Source organism: Bos javanicus, chromosome 7, assembly GCF_032452875.1.
Source record: "Bos javanicus breed banteng chromosome 7, ARS-OSU_banteng_1.0, whole genome shotgun sequence".
Taxonomy (NCBI): domain Eukaryota; kingdom Metazoa; phylum Chordata; class Mammalia; order Artiodactyla; family Bovidae; genus Bos; species Bos javanicus.
The window spans coordinates 80,649,657-80,676,598 of record NC_083874.1 but is presented as its reverse complement, the minus strand read 5'-3'; the positions used below and the strand labels follow the sequence as shown (position 1 = coordinate 80,676,598).

At 40.4% G+C, this 26,942-nt stretch overlaps 1 protein-coding gene across 2 annotated transcripts in view; it reads right to left on the bottom strand.

Moving 5' to 3' along the window:
- The window catches only part of RASGRF2 (Ras protein specific guanine nucleotide releasing factor 2), a 257,096-nt gene that overhangs the window by 155,688 nt on the left and 74,466 nt on the right, over nucleotides 1-26,942 (bottom strand). For both annotated transcript variants that reach the window (XM_061424294.1, XM_061424295.1), the window contains exons 3-4: nucleotides 6,699-6,846; nucleotides 4,375-4,464 (exon numbers count right to left, since the gene is read on the bottom strand). In XM_061424294.1, the coding sequence (XP_061280278.1) occupies nucleotides 4,375-4,464; nucleotides 6,699-6,846 (238 nt within the window). The remainder of the gene's footprint in view (nucleotides 1-4,374; nucleotides 4,465-6,698; nucleotides 6,847-26,942) is intronic.

Below are 26,942 nucleotides of genomic sequence, written 5' to 3'. Positions count from 1 at the left end.
TTCACTGGAGCACTGGTGGGCCCACCACAGAATAAATAATGTCAGGTTTGGACCAGATAGCAGGAAAAAAAAAAAGATGAGTTTTAAAACAATACTTTTCCTCAGCTTTTCAAGTTTCTTCAATAGCTTAAGCTGTTTAGGCCTGCCTAGAAGGACAACAGAATATAATAATATTACACATATTTAGTTGTTAACATTTCAAGAAAGGAATAAATCGAAGGCTTATTCTTTAACAACATAAAGTCAGGTATTAACATTTTTTAATTGTGGTAAAAAAAAAAAAAACACACGCATAACATAAAACGTACTGTCTTAACCATTTTTAAGTGTATAGTTCAGTAGTGTTAAGTAAAATCACACTGTTGCACATACAGATCTCCAGAACATTTTCATCTTGTGAAACTCAAACTTTATAATCGTTAAACAACTCTCCATTTCCCCCTTCCCTCAGCTCCTTGTAATTCCCATTCTACTTCCTGTTTTTATGAATTTAACTACTTTGGATAACTTACATAAGTGGCATCATTCAGTATCTTTTTGTAACAGGTTTATTTCACTTAGTATAATGGCCTCAAGGTTCATCCGTGTTATAGCATGTGTCAGGATTTCCTTTCTTTTTAAGGCTGAATAATATTCCACTCTGTATATGTATGTGTATATAGATATATAACATTTTGTTTATCCTTTTATCTGTTGATGAACATTTGGGGTGCTTTCACCTCTTGGCTATTACATATAATGCTGCAATGGATACAGGAGTACAAGTATCTCTTCAAAATCCTGCTTTCAATTATTTTGGATAAATATTCAGAAGTGGGATTGCTGGTAGTTCTATTTTTAAATTTTTGAGGAACCACCATACTGTCTTCTATAACAGTTGAGCCATTTTACAATCTCACCAACAGAGTTCAAGGGTTCCAATTTCTTCGTATCATCAACAATACTTGTTATTGGGTGTTTGGGGTTTTTTATAGTAGTCATCCTAATGGGTGTGCGATAATATTACACTGCGGTTTTGATTCGTACTTCCCTGAGGCTTAGTGATGTTGATCATCTTTTCAAGTCTTAGTGATTTCTCTAAAGAATCATCTTTGAAAGAAATGTGTATCATCTTTGGAGAAATGTCTACTCAAGTCCTTTGCCTATTTTTAAATTGGGTTTGATTTTTTGTTATGGCTATTTGAGGTTTTTTTTTTTAAGCTTAAAAAAAAACAGTGTTAGACATCAACTCATCTGACCCCTTCTTTTTACAGATGAGTAAACTAAATTTCTTGGTTAAGTTACACAGGAAAGCTACAACCAGGCTTGCCCTTCTTTTACCTGCTTTTTGTTAAGAACTATAAGGACTCTCTTTCTCAGCCACATGGGCAAAAACACACACTAAAAATTCACAATGGTGTTATCTTGTGGGGAAAAAAATAAGAAATAAAAATTAAAATCAATGTTGTAGGAAGATGGAAGCCCCTAAAACTGATCTGAATCCCCAAGATAGGATTTGAAAAATAACAGGCCAACTGGACAGTGTGTGCTAGCCTTTGCATTTCAGCCAACAAATGTTTACTGAGCATCTTTTAAATGCCCAGGTAAATGCTGAGAGCTAAACAGAGAGGTCGGAGAAGGCAATGGCACCCCACTCCAGTACTCTTGCCTGGAAAATCCCATGGATGGAGGAGCCTGGTAGGCTGCAGTCCATGGGGTCACTAAGAGTCAGACATGACTGAGCGACTTCACTTTCTCTTTTCACCTTCATGCATTGGAGAAGGAAATGGCAACCCACTCCAGTATTCTTGCCTGGAGAATCCCAGGGACGGGGGAGCCTGGTGGGCTGCCGTCTGTGGGGTCGCACAGAGTCGGACACGACTGAAGCGACTTAGCAGCAGCAGCAGCAAACAGAGGTATATGTCATATCCCGAACCCAAAGGCTCTGCCACTTAACCTACTGGGTGACCTTGAACTCTGGGCTCCATTTCCTTATCTACAAAATAACTGACCCCAAAATCTGAAGTCCTTTCTAAATATAAGAAAAATTATATGATAATTTATTAGTATTTGTTATATCTAAGCAGTAGATTAAGCAACAAAGCAGGTTGCAAAGTCATACATAATTGAAAGCAATAAATTACTATCAAATCATCTGTAGTATCATTGTTTTCTTCTTAACAGATTATTTTCCTTTTTTCTCATACTATTTCACCCATATGGTCTCAATTATCATGCATTTAAACAACTATTCTTCTTTTGCAATATTTAAAACTGTCTCATTTACCAACTGATGTCAGCACACTATCAATTTTCATAATAGGCATTCACACAGTTGTCATATCTCAAGCAATAAAAATTAAAAACACATTTTAGTAGAATTATGTGGAGAAAATTATATGCATATTATTTGGATAAATCATATGGGAAATTTCTGTGAACCAATTTCAATTTTTGGTCTCCTGAAGTTAAAAAATTATGTTGCTATTTGTAAAGATCAGCATAGAGTATCTAATTCATTTGTGGGACTTCCCTGGTGGCTTCGATGGTAAAGCCTCTGCCTACAATACGGGAGACCCAGGTTTGATCCTTGGGTCGGGAAGATCCTCTGGAGAAGGAAATGGCAACCCACTCCAGTACTCTTGCCTGGAAAATCCCATGGACAGAGAAGCCTGGTAGGCTATAGTCCATGGGGTTGCAAAGAGTCAGACACAACTGGGCAACTAACACACACACACACAATTCATTTGTAAACATCCCTTTCCACAGAGACGTTAGTCTGATTGGGGACATAAAGGGAAATCGAGTCAAATTCAAAACCTGTTAACAAATTTAAAAGTAAGGTTTTTAAAAAATTATTTCCATTATGAAAGAGGAAGACAGGAAACTATAAAATGTATTTTATCATTATTCCTCTATTTAACAGAAATATTTTCAAAAATCAACTGAATTTGTGTTAAATAAAAGAATCTGCCTGCAATGCAGGAGATCTGGATTCGATCTCTGAGTCAGAAAGGAAGGAAAGAGAAGGAAATGGCAACCTACTCCAGTATTCTTGCCTGGAGAATTCCACGGATAGAGGAGACTGGTGAGCTAGCTACAGTCCATGGGATTGCAAAGTGTCCGGCATGACTTGAGTGATTAACACAAACAAAATCTATTTACTTGAGCGATATTGCCTGCTGTGCAAAAGCTGGCTTGTTTACTTGCTAGCATTTTCTACAACAGGACAGTACTACAATTGTATTTTACTGATATCTTTGTTTATATGGAACTGCATGTTATTAAAAGAATGGTGATTGGGGGCAGGAGGAGAAGGGGACAACAGAGGATGAGATGGCTGGATGGCATCACTGACTCAATGGACAAGTGTGAGTGAACTCCGGGAGTTGGTGATGGACAGGGAGGCCTGGCGTGCTGCGATTCATGAGGTCGCAAAGAGCTGGACACGACTGAGCAACTGAACTGAACTGAACTGAACAGCATTCATCTTGTTACAATGACATAAACCAAATTTAATTTAAAGATTTTCAAATTCTAAGAGAGGAATGTTTTTATTTTACTTTGTTATTTCTTGAAATCTGAAAACAGTGCAACTTAGTCCTAAGGAGCTTTTCTATTTCAAATTCTGAGCAATATTTAAAGCTTTATTGCAACTGAAGGGGAATAATTACCTAACATAGGAAAATAGGAATAAGAAAAAAAGAAGAAGAAATAAAATTCTGTAACTGTGCACCTTTTAACATAATATTAACACAGCTGAATCAGTGCATTTACACAGGACAACTAAGACTGTGGAATTCAAAACCGAGATGACTTAAATCAAACACAGTAGACTAGAGAGAGTGCCAGGGTCTGGTTAATTGCAGAAGTTGTATAGTTGTGACAGTAAGATGGAAGGAGTTGCTGATTATGTGGATGTTAAACAAGAAAGAAACAACAATAAAACAGAAACCTGAGCAGATGTATTGATTCACTCAGTTTTCTCACATGCTCAAAAAAATAAACTTCTCTAAATAAACACTGAAGACTAAAGCTAAAAGAAACATTTTTGAAGTGTAATTTAAAAAATACTCCCTAAAATATAAAAGTAGCACAAACACCAGAAAATTCAGCAGCACTTAAATAACCCAAACGGAGAATACCACTGTCTTAATGTCCACCTTTAGCATCCTTCTCACAGAATCCACAAATGGATTCCCAGAACTGGAAAGAAATCTCAAGCCAAAGCTTTTCCAGAGAAGTAACCATGTGTGATAATTTTGAAGCAGAAGTCAGGAAGCCATTGGGAGAGAAACACCAAGATTGTTCTTAGCTCAGAGTCAGGGTGGCAAAGACATCACTACAGAAAGACAACTGGTCCCCACCACACTCGCCCAAAGCTGGAAACCCTACCTTTTTTATCTTCTTGATGTCTGGATCCTCATCTTCTTGATTGCTTTGGTAAGGTCTCATTCGTTCCTTTGTTTTATTAAGAGCGATAATCTGTAACACAAAATTGGTCCATTTCATGACTTGGGAAACACTAGGCTAAAGCCATATATCACAGGAAGTTACGCTTACAAGGTAACTTATAAGATCCTCAGGAAACAGTCACTTTTCAGGCACATTATCTTCGTTTGATGCTAAGGCAGGGGAAGCCTGAACTTTACCCCAAACTTGTCTTATTATGCTGCTAACAAAAGTGCTTATAAGAAGTGACTGTGGAGAGTGTGAATGGGGGCCTGGGTTACAGAAACATGAGTCCGAAACTAGACCCTGACTGCCAGCGATGACCAGACCAAGGCCTTCTCAGCATCTCAGTGGTGTGTCAAGCATCTCATCAATGGCAGCTTCCTATAAAGCCCTCTGATCTCCAAATGCAGTGACACTCAGCTCCAAGCTCATGCTTTCTATACAGCAGAGTCACAGATCTCCTAGGGAAAATGGTAACTGCAAAGGGAACTCCAGAGCCCAGGGGCTCGGCCAAGCCAGTCAAGAAAACACAAAAAGGCAAAAAGAATGGAAACCACCTGGGGGATCTCTTCATAGCCTCAGCTCATTTTTGTGACTCAAAACCAGGTAGCCTCAGAACCACACTTAGCAATGAAATTCCTTGGACAGAGAATCTCTATCACTCAACTGCAGGCTCCTGAAAACTTAAGGACTGATTCAGATTTTACCAACAAGCAAACACTTAAAACGCTGAGATCATAGTTGCCCACTCAGACTTGTCTTTACATTTTGTCCCCATTACCAAACTCTCTCCTCTGCCATTTTTCTGGCAGGGAAGTGGGCAAATAAAAGGAGTAGGAAATAAATTATGGCTCCTGTCAAGCAACCACACAAGACAGACCTGCTACTGACAGTTTGTGGCTGCAATATATATTCAGACTAAAAAAGAACATAGTGAAGGCAGATAAGCACACACAAATAAATATTGGGGAACACTGCTTGGTGCTGAGTTTCTCTCATGGAGTAAATGCCAACCTCTTTCACTTAGCAGACAAGCATCTGCTCTAGCTAACTGTGGCGAAGACAGAACACAATAATTTTGTTTTAAATTACAGTGCCTGATATAGTCTTTTAAAATGCAGGTTTGTTATGTTTTTTGTTGTTGTTTTCACTATCTCAGATTTCAGGGTTGGATCGGGATGTTAACAACACTAATGATATGGTGGACAGTCTGCAACTTTTCATCCTCAGAGAAGCAATCAGATCCCAATGGGAACATCAGCTTAAACCCTGCTCTGTCTGCTGGAGGTGAGGTACACGGGCAGCAGGAGGTGAAAACCCTCTCAGAATTTGCAGAGTAAGTCTCAAAAGAAGATGTGAGGAAATGAAGAAGAAAATGTTGAATGACAGAGAAACAAGAAATTACCCAGATTGAGGAGCCTGCGGTTTGTTTCTATCAACAAAGTTACAATCAGCAGTAGGTTTCATTCTGTCCTGTTCTTTTCTTTGAAGCTAAGAGGACACTATTGCACCACTGGTCAGAAAGAGTGGAAAAACTGCACTTTCTACATTCCTCTGCAATTCTTCAGGTATTGCTCACTTCCCACAAGGGATGACAGGACAACAAAGGGAGGTACACTCAGGTTTCTGTATACAGATGGAGGCACCTTGGGGAGGAGGGGGGACCCACAGACACCGCAACGGCTGCCGTCTCCACGACCACCTGAGTCAATCTCACTCTATGGGGGTGCAAAGCCCGAGGAGTTCACAGTGAGGGTAGGGCAGGAAGGGAGGCAGGAATTCCAGCTTCAGGAAACAAATGCACCCTAGCATATGTCACATACTTTAACCCAAATGAGTTTTTCAAAATTCTATAGAGGAGAAGGTTGGACTCTTTGGACTGAGAAAAAAAGCAAAGACTTTCTGACTTCATGTCTGGACCTTCTTTAGTTGTCATTCAGACTTTTACACTGAATCTATGACAGGTTCACAATAATCATTACTATGAATCCATCTGAAAACAGATAAATACTGTAGTCAATTCTTGAATATTCGAGCAAATGAATGACATCAGGAGCACACATAATGTAAAGCTGCATATTATCCTGATATTTTACTGTACATATTTACCTAATCCTAACTTAGAAAATATATTCATTTCTCATGTACCTGTGATGGCAGAGGACTAAGTTTGGGATCAAAATTTTGCCCCTATAGGCTTTAAGTAACCATAAGGAGATGACAATAAACATGAAACAATGAGGAGTCTATCAACTAGGAAATACCTCTGATTTAAGCCTTTCGATTTCTGTGTCTTGATCTTCAAGTTGATGCCGGAGTTGGTTAGCTGCAATTTTTTCTGTCTCTACGATTTGAACTAGATGAATGTACTTCTGCATTAATACTTCCCTCTCAATCAAAATGTCTGCATAACTTAAGAGAAAATTACAGTTAGTCATTGAGATATTATTCTACTACAGTTTCATATAGAACAGCATACTCTATGTTTATTTTAAAAGAAGCCATAGAGTTTAACTAACTCTATGTAAACATTAACGTTTGACTTACATTTGGTATACTTTAACTATGTAGACTTTGAATCATCACCTTTTTACATAACCTTTAGAAGAGTTGATTTTACAATGGCAGCAACTCACAACTTTGTCATATAAATGAGAAAGATGCAAAACAAATTTATTATTTTATAAAGAAAATAGTGGAACTTCTTTAATAAAAACTGAAGTCTTTGAATTGATGGAACATATTTAAAGTATTTCACGGGGTAAGGCACCAGCCAATCAGAATAAACCACCTACCAAGCAGAATGAATGCAGGAACCATCAGAAGAGGCCCTGGCTGCAGAGAACCCCGATGACTGTACCACCAGCCTGGCTCTCTTCAGGATTATGCGACCTCTGAATTCACGCTTCCCAAAACCATTAGAGGCAAAAACTTTATTCTAAAAACAAGTGTAGATTCTTGGGCCCTGACATCATCAGCCTAACTTGTTTCCACTACTTTGGCCAAGTGTGAAAAGCAAGACATTCTCTCTTAGATTTTTTATTGATCTCTGTGGCACCCAGATTTTTGCTTCCAGAGCTTCTCGTGCTATTTAGGGTGGTAAAATGTTTGTTTACCCATTCCCATAATCTTTTCCATATGATGTGATAACAGTAATAAATAATAACTATTTACTGAGCATGTAGGATGTATCACTGGAGAAGGCAATGGCACCCCACTCCAGTACTCTTGCCTGGAAAATCCCATGGATGGAGGAGCCTGGTAGGCTGCAGACCATGGGGTCGCTAAGAGTCGGACACGACTGAGCGACTTCACTTTCACTTTTCACTTTCTTGCATTGGAGAAGGAAATGGCAACCCACTCCAGTGTTCTTGCCTGGAGAATCCCAGGGACGGCGGAGCCTGATGGGCGGCTGTCTATGGGGTCGCACAGAGTCGGACACGACTGAAGCGACTTAGCAGCAGTAGCAGCAGCAGGATGTATCATATATATTCTCTTACTCCCAGAAACCCCAAGAGACAGACTTTATCACTTCAATTGTACAGAGAAAGAATCTGATCCTCACAGCTAATAGGTGGCAGGGCTGGGATTCAAATCAAGGTCTGTCTGACCCCAAGCTCATGTTCTTAACCACAAGATAAACTGTCTCTCTAATGAGAAACAGCACACTGGATATAAACAAGAATATAATAACAGATAAGTTTTGAGCTATCTGTCCCCTTGATATATCTTCTACCCCACTACCTCTTCTTTGAGAACCTGGGCTGTGGCAGTCCTGTTTATACCACAAAATCTGCCCTCATGACCACATGGCACTGGTCTAAAAAGAGATAACTGGCCCAAGCTAAACCAAGCTGGATTATTTCTCTTTGGAATCTGGGAGTGTGCCTCTGACTTATTTGCTTGAACTGAGATGATATAAACTTGGAAACTCAGATCACTATTATTATCAGCCACATTTGGCCACACCCATGCCAAAACAAAGATAGAAAAGAATAAGCAGATGTTCAGAAAAACCTTTGGCTCTTTAGTTTCTGGTCCCAGACCCTCATGATATCTGAATATAATTTTACCCTTGGGTTTGGTGAGATCCTATTGCAGTTTCCACGTAATAAATTCTCTTTCTAGCCTACACTAGTTTGAAATAGATTTTTGTTGCCGCTGCTGCTAAGTCGCTTCAGTCGTGTCCGACTCTGTGCGACCCCATAGATGGCAGCCCACCAGGCTCCCCCGTCCCTGGGATTCTCCAGGCAAGAACATTGGAGTGGGTTGCCATTTCCTTCTCCAATGCATGAAAGTGAAAAGTGAAAGGGAAGTCGCTCAGTCATGTCCGACTCTTAGCGACCCCATGGACTGCACCCTACCAAGCTCCTCCATCCATGGGATTTTCCAGGCAAGAGTGCTGGAGTGGGGTGCCATTACTTGGAACTAAAAGAGTCTTAAGACAATTCTAAAAATCACAATTTTAGTTCAGTTATCTCAACCTTCTCAGCACTTACATCATGTGTGCCATTAGTGTTAGAAAAAAAAAAAAAGCATAGTGTCAGCAATATTTTAAGTCACTTGTTCTAAGAAATTACCCTAAGAGAAGGAAGAAAGGCTGTGTAAGTGTAAACGGGGAAAGGAGGAAAGGAGAAAAAAAAGGCATGGTCCTCAAAGAAATATGCTTTAGGGTACTTTAAAAGGAGGATGTAATAATAGCGCATGAGAAAATTACTTATTATAATAAAAACTCTACCCTTTCTCACCGGTTTTATTAGAAATATGCCAAATTTATTACAAACATGTTAGATCACTGTTAGGCAGCAAAAGAGTATTTTATTTTCTTCTATAAAAAGAAAAAGTCCAGACCAGTATGTAGAGCTGAATTCATGCAGACTTATCATTGATATATCTGGCTCCCTTCATTTCCAAGGTCCTGCTGAAATGCTAGGAAAACTGGTTTTTGTTTAAAGAAGGAAACCATAACAGCATTATAAAACAGGAAAATATGTCATCAACAGACCAGAAGTTTTATGAAATTCCATGAAGAGGAAAACCAAAAAGAATCAGAACGGTGGGAAAATCAGAGCAAGGAAACCACACAGGCAGACCCCTTGCACAGGCATGGTTCCCACCAAGAGTGGCCAGAGAAGCTCCAAGTCCAGAATCAACAAAGGACAGGAGACGGCAAGGGAAGGATCATCAGGGTCTTTCATTAAACAAGAGCCTTCAGAACATCTGGAAGTTAGGTTCCTCCTCTTCCCATTTTACAAGATAAAGAAAGAAAAGGTCCAACAGGCAAGAATGACATGCCCTCAAGTCAGCCGAAGATCTGCTCTCTGTAGAAAGCAGGCCGCCTTCCCAAAGAAGGCTCCTCATGAAGGGGTTAGACTCAGGGAGCAGAGCTTGGCTTTATATCACATCCACTGCAGACACAAGACAGAGAGCAAAAGGGAAAGGGAGAGGGACTAGGAGTGAAATACACTGTGTGACTTTTCTATCGGGTAACAAATTACCACAAATACAGTGGTTTAAACAGCACATACATATTATCTCATAGATTCTGTGGGTCAGTGTAGCTGGATCCTCAACTCAGAGTCTCCCAAGGTTGCTATCAAGGTGTCAGCCCAGGTGCCTTCTGTTCTAGAGGCATGAATGAGAGAAGCCACACTCACGTTCACTCAGGCTGTTGGAAAAAGGGATTTTCTTGCAGCTACAGAACTCAGGCAGTTTGCGTCTTCAAGACCAGCCGGAGAGCATCTCTGACCTCAGGGGTGGGCTTCTACCCCCACCTCCCTCATTTGATTAAGTCAGGCCACTGAGGAAAAGCTCCTTTTTAATTAACTCAAAATCAACTGATTTAGGACCTTAATTAACCTGCAAAATCCCTTTTCCTTTGCCATAGAATGTAATCTAGAAGCCACTATTCACTCGTGTTTGCTATATACTAGTTGCTGGTAGCAAGTCACAGGTGCCACCCAAGCACACTAAAGGGGGTGGAACCTGACAAGGGAGAGTCCCAGCCAACCTTGCTGCCATTGCCCACATACCTGAAAACGAAGCCTGCACAACCACACAAGGCACAGACAGACCCTTGTTCACAGTCACAGCGTTAAGCCCAGGCCAGCTGCCTATAGTAACCCTCAAGATCCTGCATTTAGAAACAAAGATCACTAGACACTTGAGAAAATTAATCCCTAAGAAAAGTAGTAGGCGGCACGCAAGATGACCCCTAGTGATGGAACAGATCACAGCAAAAGTGATGGGATGGCACTTCCAAGATCAGTGTACAAGGAGACTCTGGATTCCATCTTATTATTGGCCTTCTCTTATCTTGCCAGTTTGTGCTGGCCACTGCCATGTCGTGAGCTGCTACATGGACAGGCCCACACAGACAGAAACTGAGAGAGGCCTCAGCCAACAGCTGATGAGAAACTGAGGCTTTCGTCCAACAACTGGCGAGGAAGTGAATCCAACCAACAATCATGTGAGTGAGTACCTTTTGAACCTGCTGATGTGACTGCAGACCTGGCTGACACCAGGATTGCTGCCTTGCGTCCTCAGGGCAGACGCATCCAGCAAAACCATACCTAGATTCCCGAGCCACAGACACTGCTGGGGACCGTAAGTTGTTTATTGTTTGTTTTTTGTTTTTGTAAATGATGCATTTATTGTGATTATTCTTGTTTAATTTTTTTTTTTCATTTTCACCAAGAAGTTTATTGTTTTAAGCATTGGGGAGTAAACTGTCAAGCGGCAAGAGTTAATAAGTAAAGCCTCAAATGAACAAACAGAAGAGATACTAGGGAAATAAGACTAATCAGGCTACAGAGATTTATTATCTTCAGAGAGATATGGAAGGATAGTAAAGCCATAAAACAAAAAGCGGCTGGAAAAGAAGTGATCAGATAAAAGGAAGAGTTCTTGGAAACAAAAACAATTATTGAAAATTTTCAGGTCAATGAATGTGCTAACCAATAAACCAGACATGGCTAAAATCTAAGCTGGGTGGTGGCAGAGATAAAGAACACTGAACAAAAATACAAAGAGATTAAAAATAGGAAAGAAAATTTGAGCAGCCTGGAGTACAGATCCAAGAAGTCTAAAAACTATCTTATGGGAGTTTCAGAAGGAAAAAAAAACACAGACTGTGATGGGGAGAAAATAATCAAGAAATTCAAGAAACCTTCCTTGAACTGAACACAGTACAGTTCAAATAGAAAGGCTAATCCAAATGCCAGAGAGAACAAATTTTAAAAATGTCATACCCTCTCACACCCTTGTAAAATATCAGAGCTCTAAGGATAGAGAAAAATTATGAAATCTTCCAAAGAGAAACCATAGGTTAGCTAAAGAAAGTGAGTATCAAGCAGATGCGTTCCTCCTCAGTAACCTAGGGAGTTAGATCACAATAGAGAATTGAACACCAGCCTTGATAGTTGGTACGTAACATTTGTATAACCATGATGCAAATGCCCCTCACTGTTTTTTAATTTTCAGAACCAACAGTGGTTTAATTAAATTTATAGAACAGAAGGTAAATGTTTAAAAAAGTTTATAAACAGAGAATAAATAATAGTGAAAGTAATAAAACCTCAGGGTTAGAAGAGAGAAAAGAACAATAAAAACATATTAAATGTCTCAAATTATGTATCTTGCATAGCAGAGAGTCAATACACACTGTCCAAAGTTGGTAAATTAACAGAGGCTTAATGATATGATTTTAAGATATAAAGTCAACCATTGTGAGTAACACAAACAGAGGGGACAGAGGAAGGAGAGGTAAGAGATTTGTAAGAGTCTTAAAGTCTTCTTCTTTATAACAGGGAGCCAATAATATTGCTTAAAATTATTGAGTCAAGAAATAGATAAAAGGACGTCATAGAAAATAATATATGTATGAATAATAAATACAGAAAAAAGGTGCTACTACTTAATCATATAAATAAAAATTGTTTCTTTCACAAGGGCTTCCCTTGTGGCTCAGCTGGTAAAGAATCTGCCTGCAATGAGGGAGACCTGGGTTTGATCCCTGGATTGGGAAGATCCCTTGGAGAATGGAAAGGCTACCTAGCCTGGAGAATTCCATGGATTATATAGTCCACAGGGTCACAAAGAGTCAGACATGACTGCACAACTTTCACTTTTAAAAACTGTTTATCAAATGTATCAAGAGTTTCAGTAAACAATGCTACTCAGCGCCAGCAAAGATATGTTAAAACGGCTACACTACTGGAGTGAACTATGTCACAATATGTGATACATATTGTGTACAATATTATGATACACTAAAAAGGTCATACACATCCTTGGTCATTGTAATTACACTTCTAATAATCTAACCCAAGGAAAATAAACAAAGGTTTGCACAAAGATGTACAAAGAAACAAGATGTGCATTCATTAATTATTTTAATGACTATAAGAAAGTGCAAACAATCTAAATGTACATGTATATAATATGGAAGTGATTAAACAAGCAATAGTAGATCTACACAGTGGAATGATACATGCCATTTACAATCATATTTTAAAAGAACAGTAACATAATGAAGACATATCCAAGACTCACTAATAAGTGAGCAACAACAATAACAAAAACTCCAGGAGACAAAAATAAACATGTTTTGTGCATGCACATAAGTTCAGTTGCAGAGAGAGAAAATTATGTATATCACAGATATAAGGGTTGGGAAGGAGGGGTGACCAAGAGGGAATGATAGGCACTCCAAATACAAAGAGCAGTGTTCTTTCACTAGTAAAATTATGGGTAATTTTTAATTAACTTCTTTTGTGCTTTTCTGTATTTTTCCAGCACCTCTATAATTTTAAGTGGAAACCCCACATACACCAATCCTAATGACAGAGATTTATTCTGTGAGACAGGATTATGTAATGTTTATTTCCTTCTTAATATGTCCCTATGACTTCAAATTCATTCTTTCATCCAATGTTTATTGACCGGTATGTACCCAGAAACTGTTCAAAGCACTGGAGACAGGAGTAAACAAAGAAGAAAAAAACAAAAAAAAAACCTGTGCTCTTGTGAAGTTTACACTGTAGTACAGAGCAAAAAAAAAAAAGGTCTTAATGACCCAGATAACCATGATAATGTGGTCACTTACCTAGAGCCAGACATCCTGGAGTGTGAAGTCAGGTAGGTCTTAGGAAGCATCACTATAAACAAAGCTATTGGAGGTGATGGAATTCCAGCTGAGCTATTCCAAATCCTAAACAATGATGCTGTGAAAGTGCTGCACTCAACACAACAGCAAATTTGGAAAACTCAGCACTGGCCACAGGACTGGAAAGAGTCAGTTCTCATTCCAATCCCAAAGAAGGGAAATGCCAAAGAATGTTCAAACTGCCATATAATTGTGCCCATGCCAGTAAGGTTTTTCTCAAAATTCTTCAAGCTAGGCTTCAGCAGTATGTGAACCTAGAACTTCCACATAGACAAGCTGGATTTAGAAAAGACAGAGGAACCAGAGATCAAATTGCCAACATTCTCTGGATAAGCAAAGAAATTCCAGAAAAACATCTACTGCTGCTTCATTGACTATGTTAAAGCCTTTGACAGTATGGATCACAACAAACTGTGGAAAATTCTTAAAGAGGTGGGAATACCACACCACCTTATCTGTCTCCTGAGAAACCTGTATATGGGTCAAGAAGCAACAGTTAGAACTGGACATGGAACAATGACTGGTTCAAAATTGGGAAAGGACTGCATCAAAGCTGTGTATTTTCACCCTGCTTATTTAACTTATATGCAGAGTACATCATGCAAAAAAGCAAAGAGGAACTAAGAAGCCTCTTGATGAGGGTGAAAGAGCAGAGTGAAAAAGCTGGCTTAAAACTCAACATTCAAAAACCTAAGATCATGGCATCCAGTCCATCACTTTACGGCAAATAGAAGGGGAAAAGCAGAAGCAGTACCAGATTTTATTTTCTGTGGCTCCAAAATCATTGTGGATGGTGACTGCAGCCATGAAATTAAAAGATGCTTGATCCTTGGAAAGAAAGTAATGACAAACCTAGACAGCATATTAAAAAGCAGAGATATCACTTTGCTGACAATGGTCCATACAGTCAATGCTATGGTCCTTCCAATAGTCATGTATGGATACGAGAGTTGGAGCATAAAGAAGGTTGAGCACCAAAGAATTGATGCCTTCGAATTGTGGTGTTGGAGAAGATTCTTGAGAGTCCCTTGGACTGCAAGGAGATCAAATTAGTCAGTCTTAAAGGAACTCCACCCTGAATAGTCATTGGAAGGACTGATGCTGAAGCTGAAGCTCTAATACTTTGGCCACCTGATGCAAGGAGCCAACTCCCTGGAAAAGATCCTGATGCTGGGAAAAATTGAAGGAAAAAGGAGAAGGGAGTGGCAGAGGAAGAGATGGTTAGATAGCATCACTGACTCAGTGGACATAAATCTGAGCAAATTCCATGAGACAGTGAAGGACAGGTGTGCTGCAGTCCATGGGGTCGCAAAGAGTCAGGCACAACTTAGTGACTGAACAACAACACAGCAAAAGACATTAATGTAAGAAAAATCTGTAGTGTGCTGTTGCTGTTTCGTCCTTCTCCAGGGGATGTTCACAACCCAGGGATCAAACCCATGTCTCCTGCATTGGCAGGTGGATTCTTTATCACTAAGGCATCTGGGAAGCCCAAGCAGTATGCTACTGGTGATCAGTACCTTAAAGGAAAAAAACAGAGGAGTAGGAAAGGAAATGGGGGAGACGGGGTTACCATTTTAACCAGGGTATGAGAGAGGCTCTTTACTGAGAAGCCAGCACTGGACTAATGAATGATCTGAGAAGACAGCCTTGTCGCCAGCTCAGGGGGAGCCTGACAGGCAGAGGAAACAGCAAGTGCAAAAGCCCTGTGGTGGGAGTGGGTCTGACCTGTATGGGAATGGCAAAGTGGCCGGTTTACTAGGGGGCATACATGAGAGGCAGAAGAGGGGACAAGATTTTAATGCATGTAGGGTTCTAGAGACCAATCTAAAGTCTCGGTTTTCACCCTGTATGAGATGCAGAACTTTAATCAGAGGCATGGCAAGATCTGACTTCTTTACAGGATCACACTGGATGCTGTGATACGAAAAGACAGAGCTGAGGGGTGGAGTATAAAGAAGAAAAGGAAACCAGTGGAATTTCCACAATAATCCAGGAAAAGTGTTAAAGACTAGTCCATGCTAGATGATCATCTAGACGATCATGTAGCATGGGACCTGGCACAAAACAGTCATTCAAATGAAATCATTGTCAAATGAAAAAAATGTCACTTAATATGATTTGTTTTGCACAGTTTATTCTTTTTACAAAATAATTTGCTTTTCTCATAATTTTCAAGTCATTTGAAGTATTTCATTGGGTCTCCCTAGTTTACTCTTATGGGGATATTGTCCCACCTTAAAAATCATAGTTTTTTTTTATGTACCCCACTAGTAAAATAAAAAATGTACTACAGACTGGGTCAAATCATTGAAGACACATGCACGGCTTCCCTTTAGTGTAAGAGTTTTCAGAGCACTGCTATTTCTCTTCTACTATATTATCAATACATGTTTTGTCTGATTAAATTTTCTGGTTACTAGATAATGCTCAGGTTTAAGTGTTTCAGTCTAAACTATTCATTACTTCTGTTTTGCAATTTATTCACATATTAGTTTTTGTTATTCAGTTTAAGATTCCTTGAGAAAAAACGGTTCCTCACTGCCAAAGGAAATAATAAAATTAAGCCATATAAATGAACATGATGAAAACCAAACTAAGCTGTTGAGTACCAACAGATGGCAAGTCTGAGAAATATATATGGGAGTAAAATATTCTTGGGTAATATGTATAATCAAAACCACTACTCCATGCAAGAGAGAAGAAATATTCCAGTAGAATCCTGAAGAGTTCAGAGATAAGGCACAGTATAAAATCACAGGCCTTAAAATTATCAGGAAGGAATTTTACTTGGGCCAGAACCTTATCTGAGTTATTCTGTCCTGTCTTTTCTTTTCCTTCAGCTGCTCCAAGTCTTAGTTGTGGCAGGGTCTTTAAGTTGAGGCACGTGGGATCTAGTTTCCTGATCAGGGACTGAACCTTGGCCCCCTGCACTGGGAGCGCAGAGTATTAGCCCCTGGACCACCAGGGAAGTCCTTTATCCTAGCTATTTTGGTTGAAGATATATTTGCTAATGAGAGAGAGAGATGTGTCTAATACGCTGCTGCTGCTGCTAAGTCGCTTCAGTCGTGTCCAACTCTGTGCGACCCATAGACGGCAGCCCACCAGGCTTTCCCGTCCCTGGGATTCTCCAGGCAAGAACACTGGAGTGGGTTGCCATTTCTAATACGCTAGACAATTATAATTACAATTAGCATATATATCTAGCATATCAGAGAAAGGGAGAGAACTACAGTAAAACCCAAACTAAAAAGCTGTATAATGGGTAACTGAAGAAACAGTTTCACTAGCTCCAGGGTTATGCTAAATTTTATTGAGAAAACTTTGGAATCAGCATTCAGAGGCATCGTGGAGTCTTTGGGAACTGGAGAAATCCAGTTCAGGATGACAGCATTGTGGTTCCCAGCTAAACAATGTTTGAGCACAGGCAGCAGCACTCTTAACTAAGCAAGACCAGGCCTTCAGGCATCATTACAGCCACCTTAACATTGCTACCCTCCATTTTTCTGGCTCTCAACTGCTCTTACATCAATAGGTCCACTCCACTAGCTTATCAATATTTTCCAGGTATCACATCAGTGTTAGAGGTTCTAACACTAATTTACTCCCACTAATCTCTTTTTTTCTACAAACAGGCTCTTCTTTCCTACACTGTCCCCTTTACAATAAGTGGAAACTCAAGCATCTCTGTTAGGAGAGATCAAAAAAAGAAATAAAATTTAAGGACTAAGGATGTCAGAGTTGGACTATAAAGAAAGCTGAGTGCCGAAGAATTGATGCTTTAGAACTGTGGTATTGAAGAAGACTCTTGAGAGTCCCTTGGACTGCAAGGAGATCCAACCAGTCCATCCTGAAGGAGACCAGTCCTGAATATTCACTGGAAGGGACTGATGCTGAAGCTGAAATTCCAATACTTTGGCCACCTAATGCGAAGAACTGACTCACTAGAAAAGACCCTGATGCTGGGAAAGATTGAAGGCAGGAGGAGAAGCGGGTGACAGAGGATGAGCTGGTTGGATGGCATCACTGACTCAATGGCCATGAGTTTGAGTAAGCTCCAGGAGTTGGTGATGGACAGGGAAGCCTGGTGTGCTGAAGTCCGTGGGGTCGCAAAGAGTCATACAGGACTGAGCGACTGAACTGAAAGCTCCCTCTTTTAAACACTGCTTTCTTTTCAGTTCACAGTTGTAGTTCATTACTTACAACATCTGATTAACTTTGGGACATGTGAAAAGTTGTCACTAATCTTTTCTAAAGCACAATTAAATATAAAAAAATGAGCAAAACATTGTTATAAGGAAGTATAACAGAAAGCCAATAATGGTAAAGTTATTACTTTGACAGAAAGAAATGTTAAGGAATGCTTCTAAAACTAAATACATTTTATAGTATAGTAGTATATTTAAAAAGTGAGGAACATGTTTTATATCACAATTGATACTGATGACCCTTTCCTAACACTGAGACTTTTCTTTCTTTACAAATATGCATAAATAAGTATTGGTAGAATTCTCTTTATGATCACCAAAAATTCTTGAGCCAAAGTATATATCTAACTATATTCATTAAACACAAATGAATTAAAGGCGTTTATAAATTTTTGTGTTTAATTTCTACTATGAGGACTCTGAACAAAATAGCAATGGAAACAGGTGTTGGTGGGACTGTGGAGAAACTGGAACCCTCATACACTGCTAGTGGGAATGGAAAGTAGTGTATCCATGGGGGAACAGTCTGGCAGTTCCTTGAAAAGCTACACATAGAGATGCTACATGAGCCAATAATTCTTGCCTTGTGCTAAGTTGCTCAGTCATGTCCAACTCTTTGTGACCCTATAAACTGTAGCCCTCAGGCTCCTCTGTCCATGGGATTCTCCAGGCAAGAACACTGGAATGGGTTACCATGCCCTCCTCCAGGGAATCTTCCCAACCCAGGGATTGAATGCGTGTCAAACCCGTGTCTCTCATATCTCCTGTGTTGGCAGCTGGGTTCTTTACCACTAGTGCCATCTGAGAACTGAAAACATAAATCCACACAAAATCTAGTACACAAAGATTCACAGTGGCACTGCTCATAACAGCAAAAAGAGGAAACAACCCAAATGTCCACCAATTAATGAATGAACAAAAAGCAGTATAGTCACACAATGGAATAGTATTCAGCCATAAAAAGGGTGGAGGGCTGATTATGCTACAGCATGAATGAACCTTGATAACTTTATGTTAAGTGAAAGAAAGTGAAGTCACTCAGTTGTGTCCGACTCTTTGCGACCCCATGGACTGTAGCCTATCAAGCTCCTCCGTCCATGGAATTCTCCAGGCAAGAGTACTGGAGTGGATTGCCATTTCCTTCTCCAGGGGATCTTCCTGGCCCAGGAATCGAACCCAGGTCTCCCGCATTGCAGGCAGACGCTTTACCGTCTGAGCCACCAGGGACAGAGACAAATGCATTTATATGAAATGTCCAGAATACACAAATCCATAGAGACAGCAAGTAGATCAGTGGTTGGCTAGGGCTAGGGAAATCAGGGAATAGGGAGTAACTGCTAATTGATGGGGTTTTTTTCTTGAGTGTTGAAAATGTTCTGGAATTAGGTAGTGGTGATGGTTGCATAACTTTGTGAATATACCAGAAATCACTAAATCACAATCTTTAAAATGGTACATTTTTATGGTATGTGAATTACATCTCAATTTTTAAAATAATACTACTTTGTAAAAAGCAATGGAATGACTTCTCCCCAAAACCAGTATTTTCACTGCATGATAAATCAAAAAATTTTATGTCAAAAATGCCATAGATTTAAGTACAAGATAAAAAATGACATGGGCTTACAACAAATATGAAAAATAGAAAATATCTCTGTTACACAAAGAGCTCACAAACAAACTGATAAGAAAAACACCAACTGGAAAAATGGGGAATGGATATGAGATAGTAATTCATATAGGTAGTAGAGACAAATATTATCAATAGCAAAAAATAGTCTCACCAATAATCAAGGAAATACTCATTACACAAGATACTATTCTCTACCCATCAATATAATAAAGATTTAAAAAAATGATTCCAGCTTTCTCATGCCCTAGCAGAGGGAGATTAAACTGGTACCCACATTTCTGAAAAGCAACTTGGCCCTGTGCCAAGAGCAGGGATAAGAGATGAGCAGGACACGTTTGCATTGAAGGAATTCAAGCTGACAGGGAGAAGCAGAGAAACAAATCAATGCAATAATCTCATAGAGGCTCAGAGATAAATAAGAGGTTACAGTAGGGGCTCAAAGAAGGGAATGGTCAGCACTTCCCTGAGCTGGAGAAAGAGGATCCAGGAAGATGGTGCAGATGACTGAGAGCTGAGCCTGAAAGACGAGCTGGAGTTACTCAGGCTGGAGGGACACCCCAGCACATCAGAATTCCTGAGCTCAGGACATGGGAGGTGGCGGTGGTGTGGTGTGGGATGGCATGAGAAGCTCACAAAGGTTAGCTCAGAGGGTCCTTGCTTGACTGGCTCACTGCATCCCAGAACTTGCTAGGGAGGGAATAAACATCAGTTGAATGAATGAATTTTTTTTCCCTTAAAAGCAGCGTGGGAGACCATCATACTATTCTCCCGACCCTTGTATCTGTTTAAATTTTTATATTATAAGAAAATTGACTTTAATAACTAAAATTACTCAAGGGCACCCTGGAATTCTTCTAGAAGATCAGATGTTTTCTTCAGAAAGGGTATTCTGGTAATCGTGTGGAGGACAGATCAGAATGATACACATTTGGAAGGGAGACCTCTTGCAGAAAACTATGAGTTTAGTTTTAGGCTTACTGAGTATCAGTCTATCTATACACACACGTGCAAATACGTAGGAAAAAAAAAAAAAGAACAAATTGTGACCAGTAAGTACCTCTGAGGACATAAGTAGGCTTGGAGAATGTTGGGGGAGAGGGGAAGGATATGAGTGGAAACTAGAACTTTTTACCCTCTGCACTTGTGCATTGTTTAAATTTTCTTTTTGGAGAATTTGCATTTATAGGTATTATTTGTGTAATTCAAAAATAAGTACTAAATACAAAATGGCAAGTTGAAGTTACATAAGGAGGAAAAAGCTCTGGAAAGTCATGTTGACCCAGGTGACACAGCTTCAGTGGGGGAGAGACAGAAACCCACCCCCAGAGGCTGGAAAGAGCAGGAGTGTGTACAAAGAAAGAACAAACAAATCATTTCTCCAAGAAACCTGGCTGCACTTTCAAGAGTGGTCAGCAGCTAGAGGAGGATTTAGGGACAAGGCAAAGGGTTTCTGGTTTTTAGGTGGGAGACAAATATTTAAGAAAAACCAAAGAACACAAGAGAAAAGTCATGTTGAGCAGGATAAAGGGAGAGAGGAGGCTCAGGGAAACCCATTGGAACTGTAAGAGAGAAATGAATCAATTATCCAGCAAGAAAATCAGAGGGAAGAAGCCAATGGTAGAGATCTTCCTTGAACCAGAGAGGTTCTCTGGAGGCGACCCCCTGCAGGGGGTGAGCCCACGTGCACACGAGGACCCGCTCCGTGAGTGGAGACTCAAGGTCGCACTGCGGTGTCAGCTGACGCTTAAGGAAGGAGACAAGACAAGCATCTGAGGCAAACACTCTATGAGGAAAAGGAAAGATAACTGACGGGTAGGAGGATTAACAAAGGGCTGCAAATAAGACAATCCAAGCCCAATTTTTCTCCACAGAAAACAATTTCTACTATCCAACCAAGCAAATCTTTCAGTCCACAAACACGACTCCTTTTCTTTTGTGTTGCACTCTTCAAACTCTAAGGGGAAAAGTTCTGAAGTCTCTTTCATTGTGGCAGATGTGGAGGCAAAGGTCTGACAGACCTTCTTGGTAAAGAAAGACAAAATCTCAAACACACAAAATCCACATCTTCAGCTTTTTAACAGTGGCAGTCTTGCTGTTACAAAAAGAATACAAAATATGCCCTTGGGATTGCTCTAGGCTGTATAACATTACCATACGTTTCTGATTTCCTAGTCTTGTGGCTTTGCTGTGATACATAAAACATTTTCAGCTTTTCTGTGTAATCACGCTTCTGACTTGTGAAGGACTTCCCCATGCTCAATCTACAAAGTGCTAATTTTATGGGGATGACAGGATACATACAGTGGCCTTCAGTGTTGGACAGATTTTGTATTATACACTTTGCTCCAAAGTAAGCCTCTAGCCAGGTCAAAAGAATGAGGTTACAGGCATTAGGTGTTTGGTGCAATTACCATGGGGGTGTGTGTGTGTGTGTGTGTTTTAGAGGGAGAGGTGAAGAGATAGAGAATATGAACGAGGCTGCCTCAGGCACAGACCCAAGAAGCTGGATTACAGCTTTCTTTAGTGGACAAGAAGACAAGGTTTAACTGAAAACCTTAACTGGAGGATTAAGTTTCTCCACTCATCAAGTTCACAACTGACTTCAGGGTGAAGGAAAGGGCTGTGGCAAGCCCCAGCCAAACAAAACGCGACGTGAGCTTTATGGGACCGAGTCACATGCCCAGTTCCTTTTTCTCTTGCAAATACCTTCCCCATGAAGGAAAATCTAAGAGCCACCTGCCAGAGGCACACACAAAAGGGAGGAAAGAGCACCGAAGGTGTTGAGTTTTAGCTGGAGAAGTTGGAGGCAAAGCGGGCAACAGATAGCAGGACCGTCTCAAACACTGAGAGCATAAGCAAGAGCTCTGCAGGTGAGCAAAGCCACACACACCCCACGGCGTGCGACATCAGGCACCACGTTTTCCATGGCTCTGATGTTTCACAAGCCCTCCCCTGACCTCAGACCCGGTAGAAACCCAGAGCCAGCTCTCCCCTCAGGACATACCTTGACTTCTCTAGGAGCCCCTGATGCTCATTCTCCCATACCTGACATACCAGTGGGCAAGGAGACCCACCAGTATTGCCCGGTTCCCTACTCCCCCTTCCAGACACTCATACACCACAGTTCCCTGCAGAAGCCCTTCCTGGCCAGCACTTGTCATCCTGCCCCACAGTCCTCCTCTCAGTCATCATATGCCCTCTCAGAGAGTGACACCATCCAAGCTAGGGATCCAAGAGACATGTTAGATGCCACCCTGGTCCAACACTGTCCTTTTCCAGGTGGGCACAAGATCCTTTGAAGTCTACCCTCTACAACTCTGAAATACTTTCCACCTACCTCTTTCCCCAACTGCCATCAACCAGGTCCTTCAGGTCTTATGCTTAGATCAGAATGAGAAAAGCTTTGGTACCTCTGGTTCAACTGGATCCTCTTCCAAGACATGACTACCTTCTAACTTCCGAGGTTCCATTTGCTCAGGGCTCCAGCAGATGAAACTCAGAGGAAAAAGAGCTGTGGACATTATCATGTCAGCCAATGAGCCCTTAAAGACCCACAATCAATTGGATCAATGCTTTTAATTGTCATAATGGCTACCATAAAGAAGACTGAGTGCTGAAGAATTGATGCTTTTGAACTGTGGTGTTGGAGAAGACTCTTGAGAGTCCCTGGGACTGCAAGGAGATCAAAGCAGTCAATCCTAAAGGAAATCAATCCTGAATATTCATTGGAAGGACTGATGTTGAAGCTGAAACTCCAATACTTTGGCCACCTGATGTGAAGAGTTGACTCATTAGAAAAGACCCTGATGCTGGGAAAGATTGAGGGCAGGAGGAGAAGGGGACAGCAGAGGATGAGTTGGTTGGATGGCATCACCGACTCAACGGACATGAGTCTGAGCAAGGTCCAGGAGCTGGTGAAGGACAGGGAAGCCTGGCGTGCGGCAGTCCATGGCTTGCAAAGAGTCAGATACAACTGAGAGACTGAACAACAACCACAACAATGCCTACAACCAAATCAACCATGGTGGACAGATATGGCCAAGAGAACAAAGAAATATCAAGTTACTGGAAATGTCCAAAGCTCCATATCTAAATAGCAAACCATTTCTAGAACAAATACAGACTTCATTACTATTAAAATACTCTGGCTTCACCTCATCTCAACAGAAACAAGACTAAGCCTTGCTATTGTTAGGGGAAGCACATTGATTGAAACAGCCCACCCTGGCCAGGCACCATAGTAACCATTTGCATGAGCTGTTTTACGATAGGAGATCCTGATAAGGAATACGGAACTAATAAGCCACCAAAAACCGGAAGAGTTTGGGAAAAGTCGAAAGGAGACACTGCGTGTCCATCCACTCCCCAGAATCCCTCTCGCTAGCATCCATCTTGGCTGAGCGATGCGTGTGCCACCAGGAAAGACTCTGAATTAGAAAGATTGGCCACAAAGAACTAAATAGACATTTCTCCAAATAAGACATACAGATGGCTAACAAACACATGAAAAGATGCTCAACATCACTCATTATCAGAGAAATGCAAATCAAAACCACTATGAGGTACCATTTCACACCAGTCAGAATGGCTGCGATCCAAAAGTCTACAAATAATAAATGCTGGAGAGGGTGTGGAGAAAAGGGAACCCTCTTACACTGTTGGTGGGAATGCAAACTAGTACAGCCACTATGGAGAACAGTATGGAGATTCCTTAAAAAACTGGAAATAGAACTGCCTTATGATCCAGCAATCCCACTGCTGGGCATACACACTGAGGAAACCAGAAGGGAAAGAGACACGTGTACCCCAATGTTCATCACAGCACTGTTTATAATAGCCAGGACATGGAAGCAACCTAGATGTCCATCAGCAGATGAATGGATAAGAAAGCTGTGGTACATATACACAATGGAGTATTACTCAGCCATTAAAAAGAATACATTTGAATCAGTTCTAATGAGGTGGATGAAACTGGAGCCTATTATACAGAGTGAAGTAAGCCAGAAGGAAAAACATAAATACAGTATACTAACGCATATATATGGAATTTAGAAAGATGGAAACAATAACCCTGTGTACGAGACAGCAAAAGAGACACTGATGTATAGAACAGTCTTATGGACTCTGTGGGAGAGGGAGAGGGTGGGAAGATTCGGGAGAATGACATTGAAACATGTAAAATATCATGTAAGAAATGAGTTGCCAGTCCAGGTTCGATACACGATACTGGATGCTTGGGGCTAGTGCACTGGGACGACCCAGAGGGATGGTATGGGGAGGGAGGAGGGAAGAGGGTTCAGGATGGGGAACACATGTATACCTGTGGCGGATTCATTTTGATATTTGGCAAAACTAACACAATTATGTAAAGTTTAAAAATAAAATAGAATTTAAAAAAAAAAAAAAAGAAAGATTGGCCAAAGACCACCCGGAAACTAATCCCATCACCATAAAACCTGACATTGTGAGCCACGTGGCAGAGCAGTTCTCCTGGGTTCCCTTACCCTACTGCTCTCCACCCGGGTGCCCTTCCCAATAAAATCTCTTGCTTTGTCAGGACATGTGTCTCCTCTGACAATTCTTTTCCAAGTGTTAGACAAGAGCCTGCTCTTGGGGCCCTGTAGGGGGGCCTCCCCCTTCCTACAACACTATCACCTTCCTGTGAACCAAAGCCAGTAATACATAATGAAATGATATTTTAAATGTGCCAATTTCTAGAAATGTAATAGCAACCAACTTTGAGCAAAACTGTAAAACAAGCTTCCTGGACAAGGTCAAAGCTTCAAAATGAGAATATCAATTTCCAAAAAGATATCTTCCTGGGCCAGATCTAAGGAAGAAAACAAGTAACTGAACATACCAGGAAACGACCTAAAGATCCTCTGAAAGCAAATCAAGTCGATGCAGCTCGGAGGTACAAAAGCCAGCCTCAAAAATGTGATTCTCATGACACCCCAAAGATAGAACACCCAGGCTAGTACTGATAAACACCCCAGGAAAAGAGGAGCAGTGATCAAGAGAAGGATTCTGAGCAGTCCCTGTTTCTGTGTAGTACCTACAGAAGGATCTATAGCTCAGAAAAGAACTAGTCTCAGGCTAAAATACTCATCAGTTCATCAAAAGCTCATACTTAAAAAGAGGGATCAATAAAACCATAATTATTGAGCATCTGCTATTAAAAAAGCAGAAATACCAAAGTAATGCCATCAGGCTGTCCTCTAAAGGTGAAATGTTTAGTTAGCAACCAGTTGTTTAATTAGCACAATTTCAAGCAAAAAGGGCTGACAAATTCTTTCTCTGCATCAGCCTCATTAACTTTCTGGCTCTGCTCATTTACAAACAAAGTCAGGATGAATTTCACAGACCCAAGTTTACACCAAAAACTTGACTTAATGAAATGTAAATGAAAAAGTTATTATCTTCTATGATTTAGAAAGCAAAAATTTAAGAAGCATCTCAATACAAAAAGTCAAATACAAGAACAGGTGTAAAACAGTCAAATTAAAAGGAAGTCATCAAACAATGGAGTCCTGGACCTCAAATCAAAGGAAAAGCAAATCTAATAGACCAAAAGTCAGAACACCAAAAAAAAATGATCAATTAAGAACCAAATCTTCACATCTAAAAGAGAAGAAAAACTTGGATTAACCAAACCACTAAAGTGGTTTCTAAAATCTATGCTTCTTGACAAAATCATGTAAGCCCTGGATTGATCATATGGCAGTCAATATCAAATAGCTACTGACCTACTTCCATATATATGACAAAGTTTTCTTGGTATACCAAAAAAACCTCTTACTTGAAATTTCACCATTTTAAAGTAATTCATACTCTATTTGGTTCACCACAATGTTTGCTTGGCAACTACAAAGGAATTTAGGCTGCTAATGGTACTTGGTTTTTCTGGAAAGAAAAAAAAAATGGGCAAATACACGTGTTTTAAATTATTTACTTCATTTTAACTCCCAGGTAGAAAGGAACAGAAGCGGTCACAAAGACTGTGTCTGGAAATGACCCAAAGGTTCTACCTTGCCAACTTGATACTTCTTTCACCTTTGAAAACCTGGCTTTCTTTCTACAGCAAGTCAGTCTGCATTAGCCTTCAGTTTGGAGCAAAACCGTCAGACAGAGACCCTGAGAGTGAAGACAGCTGAACAGTGTGCCTGGATCCTGATGTTAGCAGGCTGCCTCAGGGTCCCCCTCGGACAGCAGCATTTGGTCACCAACCATGCGCATTTCAGAGAAATATTTTGGAGGGGAGGAAAGAAAAGGAACTGAAATCTTTTGCAAATAACATCTACTCTCAACCCTGACCTGACATTAATCCACTTTGATCTTTGAATTAGAGGGAGAGAAAAAGAGACAATAACGAAGACTAATACAATATAGAACATTGGTTAAAGGTTGTGGAGTCAAAGAGACCTGAGTTCGAGTCCCAGCCCTTTCCTCTTCCCTTTAACCAGCTTTTTACACCTTGGCCAATATGCTTAATCATCATGAA